Source organism: Camelina sativa, chromosome 15, assembly GCF_000633955.1.
Source record: "Camelina sativa cultivar DH55 chromosome 15, Cs, whole genome shotgun sequence".
Lineage (NCBI taxonomy): Eukaryota > Viridiplantae > Streptophyta > Magnoliopsida > Brassicales > Brassicaceae > Camelina > Camelina sativa.
The window spans coordinates 17,359,391-17,368,282 of record NC_025699.1 but is presented as its reverse complement, the minus strand read 5'-3'; the positions used below and the strand labels follow the sequence as shown (position 1 = coordinate 17,368,282).

The window sequence follows — 8,892 nt, the reverse complement described above, 5'->3', positions numbered from 1 at the left end:
AAACCCCCCCCCCCCCCCCACAACTATTGGATTATATACTATACAACAATGATGTGCAATAGAATCGTTATGGAAAAAAACTAAAATCCCAAATAAGTTCACTAATTCCTCTGTTTTCTAACCTAAAGAAACTGGTAAATAAACAATTGTAAGCTCTCCCTCTTCACTCTTCAGTTTCACTTTATGTACCATTTTGCCTTTTATATATATACCATCTGAAAAAACCAAAAACCATTAAAGGAGGATAAGAAGAAGTCTAGCTGAGCAAAACAAACACAAAATTTAGTTGGAGTATATGACAAGAGATGAGAGTGATATTTCTCACCTGTAATAATGGTTAAGAGGCTGAAGTAATAGCTATGCAGAGACTTTGGATATGAGACTCAAAGATAAATCTATTCTGCAAGTCAGGTTTCAGCTTGGAAGTTTCTGCAATGTCTTGGCCAGCACGAACGCATTCCCTGCGTTACGCAAAGAAGAAGAATGTTTCATATTGATGCACACAGAGTTCGATCCCAAGCGTTCACATAAGAGAAGACTAAACCCTTACCGTTGAGCTGCTCTCTTTCAAGTTTTCCAAACACTCAGCGAGTTCAATTTGTTTTGAAGCGGTCAAAAAGAGTGCCTGTCACAACATTAAATCCTAACTTAAGTCTAATGCCTGGAGACACATAGATCCTGAAACAAATCAGAGAATGAGTCTATAGTTTACCTTTTTTGTCTTCTGTAAATCTTGCTCAATGGATTTGATGCGGTCTAATGAATCACGAAGTATATCTTCTTTCTCCTGAGGAATGCTTGAGGGTTTATCACACAAAACTGTGACCATGGTCTCCAGATTTTGCAACCTCAGCCAACACGGATGAACTGACTCTCTTCCTTGCACCTGAGGAGGAGGAACGTGTTGCTGGGGGACCGAAACCCTTACCTCCGGTCTCAATTGGTTCTCTGGTTGCTTATTTACAAGTCTTCCCAAGATCCGGAACATGAGACATAGACCGCCAAGAAGTTGAAGAATAAAACGAGCCAACAAACTTGCAACCTTCTGAAGAGAGTTCCTTTCTACTGTCAGATTACTCGGTAATTGATCTGCAGGAAAGTGTTGTACAGATTAGTAGAATCTTATCTAAAATAGATCATGACATGAGCACACAGGGTGGCTTTCACCTACCTGGTGAATCAGACTGTTCCATTCTCCCAACACCAACTGCTTCAGCTTGATTGCTCAACTGAGCACGTTTGTCCTGGAAACATAAGAATACACGTCAATCGTTCATTGACAATGTTATACCATGAGCATTCAAAAGAGCACCACCAGACTACGTTATATACTAAACTAACATGTTCAGAATGCGATTCTCTCTCCCTAGCTTGTCCTCCATCAGGTGACGATATTTCTGTGTTTACATGATGCTGCAAGAAATTGGAAGGTGATATTAATACAGAAAGTAACAGAACCCAATCACTGTTACAACTTGACTAAAATTAATACTCACCCGTAAAGCAAATAATTTAGCTACTTCTCCATTCTCCAGGAGGCCTTGTTCTTTTGTTTTGTACATTGCATCCCTCGAGCGCACTAACTACAAGTAAGATATGAAACAGAGATTTTATTAGATAATGCTTTTCAAGAGATACCATTATCTACAAAATAAAGTTGAGCTGAAAAGGATCATACTTTCATTATCTCCGGATCATTCCAAGGCCCCTTGTTGAATCGCATACACCCACCCTCATTTGCACACAAACAACTTCCTCCCAGAAACTCGGGAAGCTCACTGTGTAAAGAAAATAACAGAGTCCAACTTTATAAGCCTCCAAACAACAAAGCCAAACTGGATTATTTTGAATTGCCACAGATAAAGTAGAAATTCTGACCTTGGATCTATAATCTCAAGAAGGTGACTGCGAAATTTGTTTCCCAAAACCTGCGCAGTAACCAATGTAAATTGTTGGTCAAGTTGAAACATCTGAAAAGTCCTGTATAAGGCTTATATAAGTGGAAGATGTAATACATGTATCTTAGAAGTAGTTTTAGGGTCGAGAAAGCCTTTCACTGTGTTCCATATAAGCTTGAATCCGCTTCCAGCGTTAATAATGTACATCTGATTCAATGTCTGTCTTCAATGAACCAAAACTAATATTAGTGTTCTTCAATGGTAAAAAAGTGTATAGTTTGCCATTCAAATAGCTTTCATTTCATACACCCACCTCAGGATAGTTGTCACCATCAATTTTCTGCATTCGCATTACAAGGTCCTGAGCTAATTTTCTAAAGGTCATCCAACTCTGCATCAAAAGAGCCATTTAAGAACACAGAATGTGACAATAATGTAGCACTGAAACAGAATGTTGAGAAAGGACATATCGAGGTACCAACCACTCCATGCACATCTATTATGGTTGTGGAAGAATTTATGTGCCTCTTTGCTGCGATCGAGCAGGCTGGAAACTTCTCAGAAAAAGTCTTTTCAAAACCCTGTACATGATATCTCAAGAAACGCTCCAATGTGGTAACCTTCATTAGCTTGCCGGGGTCAATTTTACCAAGCCGTTCAATGTAGACAGGCCGACCATCTCTATCTACACCATGGTAACCATGTGGATAGTATTGTTGTACTTCTTCGTACTCATCATAAACAAAATCCTGAAGGGAATAAGTCATCATTGCCAGTTAGGAAAACAGCAAAAACCCATGTGGAAAGATTCTTAGAAAAATAATTCTCAGTTTGAAAAGGTTTTTGCAGCACTTATAAAACAACAATATCTTTACCAACTCAAAGGAAGGTTCTTATCCTTAACCTGCATTATAGTATCAACTCCATTCTCTTTCCTCCACTTTAGCATTTCTTCCCACATCTGAACAGCTTTATCAATATCAAATCTCCTCGCCTTCAAGAATCTGCAACACCAAACCTTTATCATGACAAATCTACATACTTTACTGAATCCTGAGAGATCCAAATCCTCTAGTATGTCCTATTACCTCAACATTGTATGATAATCATCGTGACGAGATGGAAGCAAATCAAGAGAAACCAAAGCTATTCTAAACACATTAACTGCTTTCTCCTCTTCTTCATCCCTCACATCCTCAATCACAATAGGTGCATACTGATCAGCAACACGCTTCCCTCTTTTCCTTAAACTATGTGTCAATTTACTCGAAGCTTTGATTGCTTTCTTCTTCAAAGATCTAGAACGAGTTCTTGTGATCTTCTCATCCTCTGAAACCTCAACAACGTCTTTACTCTTTCCTTTATCAGTTTCTGGAACCAAAAGTATCTCACCTAAAGCTAAAAGAAACAACAGAACCGATCAAAACAAACCAAATCAGACTCAATCAAGATTTAGCAAAACAAAATCTGAATTTTACCTGGCATTTGTATTAACGTATAAACCTCTGTATCTGCAAAGAGAGAATTGAAAAAAATGTGAAAACCCAGAAACATAAATGCAGATTCAACTCAGATTTATACGAAAACCCATTAAAATTGAATCAAAACCCAAGATCAAGAAACGAGAATCATCCAATAAAAATTGATCCTTTTTTTCATCCCCACCCAATTTTAAAGATCCAGAACCAGCAAAAAAACCCAGAAATGATTTCAAATTCGATACCTTTTCGTATTCAAGTTCTTTTCTTACCTAATAAGCGATCTCACGAAATCGCGGAGTATAAAAAAAAAATCAGAACTTTCTCTTTAAATTTCCCCGATTTAGGTAAACAAAAACCAAAAAAATAAAAAATAAAAAGCTCTCTTTCTCTCTCTCTCTCTCTCTCGAAACAAAAACGTCTCAATCAGATTACAAAGTCAAATCTTTTATATACATATACGTATAAAGGTTTCGTCGGAGCGTAGTTTGGAGAAAGCTGAAGACGAAGCGTCGTATTCAAACCAACATTAAATGCAGAGACGAAGAAGACGAAGAGAGGAGAGAAAGCTTCGTGATGGTTATATTCGCCATTTTTATAGCTTGCTTTAGTTGGAGAAGAAAAGAAACCGAATCGTAAACCGGATTTAACCGGAGTTTTTTTTTATCAGTCAACATTTATGTTTTGAGTCAATGCGTCGAGATTTGGAGTAAGTAATTAAACGTTACGGCTAGTCAAAGATAAAAGGGTTTGTTAAAAAATAAAGTTAACTACACATTAACGGCGAGATTAAACGTCCGTTTGGTTGTTGTAGTAGGCGGTGGTTACGGTACGCGTAGGCTCTAAGCTAAAACTAACCGTAATTTTCAATTTTTAACAGTGATTGTTAAGTTCGGTTCGGTTCGGTTCGGTTATGTGATTTTGTTTTATTTTTCTTGGTAGGTCCACCGACAGAATAGTTTTATTCCAAGCCATATTTGACACGAGGAAGTGCCACGTAGCTAACTTTAGGTTCCAAAAAAGGGAGAGGGACAGGTAGACCACGTGAGTTGATATATTCATGGCCTCTTTGCATATGAAAGAATAAAAACTTGTTTTTTTTCTTTTTTTTTTTCTTTTCTTTTTTTTTTTTTAGTAAAATTTTATATTAATATTAATGGGCCTTCCCAAAAAATGGGCTTGGCCTTGAAAAATTACATGGTTTCAACAGTTACAAAAAGAGAGAAACGGAGGACGTTGCCGTCGCCGGAAAAAAACAATCGGATCCTGCTGAATGACCTTGAGACAGAAGCTCGAACATGAACGCCGGTGGTTGCAGGATCCACGGCTTTGCGGCGGTCACACCAAATCGGAACCCTTGACAGAAGCAACCAAACTCTGTTTCGGATTCCTCATTGGTGAACCACCTGACCCGCTACAGATCCTCTGACATGCTCAATCAACCGATTTTAGGCTCCGCGAAGTTAGGTCCCATGCCTAGCAACCCGCTCACTCAGATCTAACACGCTTCCTCCAGCTCCGGCGACCACCGCAACCTCAAGGTAGATTTGCTTCAATCCGGTCTGGTGGACACAAAATCATGGCGTTTTACAGAGGATGATGGCTCAATCCATCCTCCATAACCCGGGACCCATGATAGCCCCTAAGGATGCCGAAACATCTAGGTTAACCACCGCAACGATGCAGCATTTACCCTCCTGTCTTCCTCTGACTTCCGCCGCAACCACAGCTTCTATTGGAAGGGTGAACCAAGGGAAAGCTCCACCGCGAACAAACGCGGCTTGATCTAGAAGCTTCCCGACCTACCAAACCGAAGCCACAGCTGCATCAGAGGAAGAGAAAACCACGCCTCTGTTGCCGGAGATGCAAACCACCCACCACTGCCTTCCCCTTGTAGATTCAAGGCCCACAATGAAGAACCGCCCAACCTACCTGTCAAAGCCAAATCCGATCTGTAACATGACGCCTCGGCTGGACGGAGAGAAGTCAGGATCCAGTGAGAGAAACACCAGATATGACCCTCGGAGCTCACCAAAGAGAGACTACGGCTCTCACTTCTCACCGAAGCCAACGAACCCACCGGCGAATCCTAACGCACAGAGTCTTCAGCCCCGATCTGCTGACTCCAGCCACGAACAAGAAGCCGTCCTCAAGCAACTCCTTCGAACCTTCACTAACAAACCCCTCCAACGAAGAGTCCGCTTCACGCGCCGGAACAACACCGGAAACCACCATCAAGAGAGAACCAGATCGGAGACGAAGGACCACCTCACAGAGGACGACGATGACAGAAGAAAAGCCTTTTCCGGTGCCGAAAGAGCAACCGGAGAGGCGGCGGCGCAAATATTAGGTTTAGGTTTTTTAGAGAGAAGGAGGAGAGAAAGGGGAGAAAAGGGCTTGTTTTTTTTTTTTTTTTTTTTTTTTTGGTTTTGGTGATGGCGATTACACAAATTTTAATTAAGGTTTAATTAGTAATGAGGAATCTATACTAGTATTAGATAATGATTAGTTTTTATCTATAAGATTTGATTTCGGCTCATAGTTCAGTCTTTGTCATATTAGACTTTCGTATTTTTCCTAGATATCTCGTTCATAGGAAATTTCTATTTTAAAATTTATAAGTCTTAGTTTTCAATTTGGCTTTCTTGTGGACTTTTGCTTTCCTTATTAGGACTAATAAAATATAAGTTAAGTTAGAGAGAAATTACTTTTTTTAACACTTACATACTCTAAAATTTAATTGTGGTATCTTCAAAAATATTTAGAAAACTTCAAATTAGGTTGATTTGTATTATTGATGCAATGCAACTAACAAATGAACCAAAAAACACTGTTTATGTTCCCACCAAAAAAAAAACACTGTTTATGTTGAAGAGGTGGTCACATACTAGGAAGTTGTAGGGTGAAAGCACTATGCTTTCACATGATTTTCACACGGACACAAACCAGGAACGAAAGGTAGGGGTACAAATGGCTCACCAACTAAACTAATAGATGCGAGCTCTTCCTCGGACAGAATCCTCCTTGGCCTAGAGGATTAGCAGCTGTTTCAATTGTTGTTACTCTCCCAAAGACAGGTCCTATGCGTGTTACTTATCTGTCCACCACTGAAAACATAACTCGCTGTCGTATCAGAGAGAAACAACTAGCGCTTAGCCCTATTAACAGAGCCTAGGCCAATTTGATCATACACCCAGTTCGTCTATTCTTATCAAACTGTTCTTCCACAAGCCAATCAAGCATACAACGTATTCTTTCCCTATTTGTAATTTAATTATATTCTGAACGCTTTAAAGGCTTCAGCAATGATTTTAAAAAAAAATTCCAAAGATTAACCATAAGAAATTGTGTAAAACAACAAAAATAACCAAAACGTTTACACATCCAAAATATGTCTACCATAATACTATCAAAAAGAAATAAACGAAAACGAGTACCAAGAAAAGGCTTAAACCACCAACAAAAGATAGATGCTGACTGACGACTCTCAGTACTTAATTGATGTAAGGACATCAAACTGAGATCCGAGTTTCTCTTCTGCAACCTTCTCAGCCTTAGCCCTGAGCTTGGTGAGCTGCTTCTTGCGCTCATACACAGCTTGTGACCTCTCTTTTCTTTTTGTCTCAAGCTCCTGTACAATCATTAAACCACAGGTAAATAACGTAAGTTACCAGTTTCTACTTCAGATTCAGTAAGATGATGGCCTCACAACTAAAATGATAGATCCAAATTTTTGCTTTTAAACATCAGCAAGATTCACCAGACCATCTTATTAAACATCAGCAAGATTCACCAGACCATCATATTAAGGGTACATGTTCAACTTTAGCATTCAAAATAAAGCATTAGCAGTTTCCAGAGCAAAACAAATCTCTAAACTATAACAGGTTTCGCAACTGATCAAAATCCCCTAGAATATTTGAATTAATGATCTCAACACTAGCTCAAGTTAACTCATTAGATGTTAAAGGAAGGTATAATCAGACAGAAGAAGCGAACAAACCTTAATGGTATCATAATGGTTCCAGCCAACTTCAGAAGAGAGACGGCCCAACAAGCAGTACTTGTGGCCAGCTTGAAGCCTCAAAACCCTAATCAAGAACAAAGAAAAAAAAAACAAAATCAGTAGATAGCCAAAAACACATTGGACTAATCATCTAAAACAACTTATGAAATAGAAGAAAGTTTCAAGATTTCTTACTTGAGAGCATCGGGGATGACCATTCTCTTGACCTTGTCATAAGGAGGTGGGACTCCCTCAAAAACCTTCAAACGGGCAAGAGCAGCAGCACCACGCTTGGTCTTGTGTGGAATCATCCTGTTAATGACCACATTTCAAAATCTCCATTACATTTCCAAACATACACAGATCAAAACCTAACCATTTCATCAATACTCAAGTAAAACATAGTAACCAGCCAACCTAAACACAAATCAATCCATTGATACAAATTCTAACGAGCTACACAAAACATCATAATCTAAATCATAACAAAACAAACTCTAATTCAGATCTTTATTTTCAATATTCACATAATAAAAAAAAAGACTATGAGATAAGGTTACGAACCCACGAACGGTACGCCAGAAGATCTTGGACGGAGCACGGAAATGAATAGGACCATGAGAAGGCTTAGTGTTCATGCGTTTCCTAAGAAACCTCATGTACTTCATCTTCTGACGGACCAAACCACCAGACAAACAAATCTCCTCACATCGGACGACAACAACACTCTGTCCATTGAGCAGTTCCTTAGCTGTGATCGAAGCAAGACGACCACACATGTGGTGACGTGCGTCAACCACGACACGCTTGGAGCATATCCCTGACCCAGACACCATTTCTTCTCGGCTTTGATTTGCTTCTTACCTTAGCTTCCGCTCTTCGCAAAGGTCTCGGCTTTTACTTCAACGGCGCATTTATATACGATGGCGAAATTAGGGTTTCAGCTTCTCTAAACCCTAATTTATTGGGCCTGTTTTAGGCCCAGGCCCAATTAAAAATTTAAAACTCGTTTAGTATTTTCTACTAAGGCATTGGAGATTTTCATAATTTTCTTCTTCAGAGTTCAGAGGATCCAGTAATGAATATAGCTTCGAGAATTCGACGGAGTTTTTTCGGAGAGAAGACGAAATCTTCTGATGGGAATAGCTTGGTGAGTGGATCGAGTGTTAAAGGAGAAGGTAAAGATGAGATTTTGGGAGTAACTGATGAGTTAATCGATCATGTCAGATCGTTCACCATTGATACGTTTAAGGACTTCTCTCTTGAAGGTAATTACGAATTTTGGATCTCAATTTTGTTTAGGTTTTTCAAATTTTCTGACTTTTGAAGTTAAGTTTAGTAGTTTGGGTTTAATTTCTGAAGCAGATGAAGAAGAAGAGGAAGAAGCGTCTGTGAATACTTTGGGAGATGAAGATAATGGAATGAGTTCATCTGCTAATGTGAAGAAGGATTTGTCTGATTGGCAGGAGAAACATGCGGTTCTTGTGTTATCGAAATCGAAGGTTTTTTT

At 39.2% G+C, this 8,892-nt stretch overlaps 2 protein-coding genes across 8 annotated transcripts in view; both read right to left on the bottom strand.

Moving 5' to 3' along the window:
* Window positions 19-3,949, bottom strand: LOC104747049 (phosphatidylinositol/phosphatidylcholine transfer protein SFH9). Of its 6 annotated transcripts, none has more exons than XM_010468617.2 (16): window positions 3,622-3,948; window positions 3,377-3,409; window positions 2,987-3,296; window positions 2,803-2,902; window positions 2,381-2,647; window positions 2,212-2,289; window positions 2,016-2,117; window positions 1,879-1,928; window positions 1,679-1,778; window positions 1,497-1,583; window positions 1,342-1,413; window positions 1,172-1,244; window positions 713-1,089; window positions 551-625; window positions 326-461; window positions 19-215 (listed from the first exon to the last, which is right to left on the bottom strand). In XM_010468617.2, the coding sequence occupies exons 2-15, from the start codon at window positions 3,381-3,383 to the stop codon at window positions 408-410; spliced, it is 1,752 nt and encodes a 583-aa protein (XP_010466919.1). In that variant the 5' UTR covers window positions 3,384-3,409; window positions 3,622-3,948; the 3' UTR covers window positions 19-215; window positions 326-407. The 6 variants fall into 6 exon arrangements, with proteins under 6 accessions (XP_010466919.1, XP_019091998.1, XP_010466920.1 ...); XM_019236453.1 differs by having other exon boundaries at window positions 3,649-3,948; XM_010468618.2 differs by having other exon boundaries at window positions 2,987-3,290; window positions 3,649-3,948.
* LOC104747048 (60S ribosomal protein L13a-2-like) overlaps window positions 6,683-8,892 on the bottom strand; it is a 5,349-nt gene continuing 3,139 nt past the window's right edge. The window contains exons 2-5 of one of the 2 annotated variants that reach the window (XM_019237363.1): window positions 7,947-8,070; window positions 7,578-7,694; window positions 7,380-7,467; window positions 6,683-7,007 (exon numbers count right to left, since the gene is read on the bottom strand). In XM_019237363.1, coding sequence (XP_019092908.1) covers window positions 6,864-7,007; window positions 7,380-7,467; window positions 7,578-7,694; window positions 7,947-8,070 — 473 coding nt within the window. In that variant the 3' untranslated portion in view covers window positions 6,683-6,863. Of the gene's footprint in view, window positions 7,008-7,379; window positions 7,468-7,577; window positions 7,695-7,946; window positions 8,288-8,892 lie in introns of those variants that run through there. The other variant, XM_010468616.2, reaches the window with a different exon arrangement.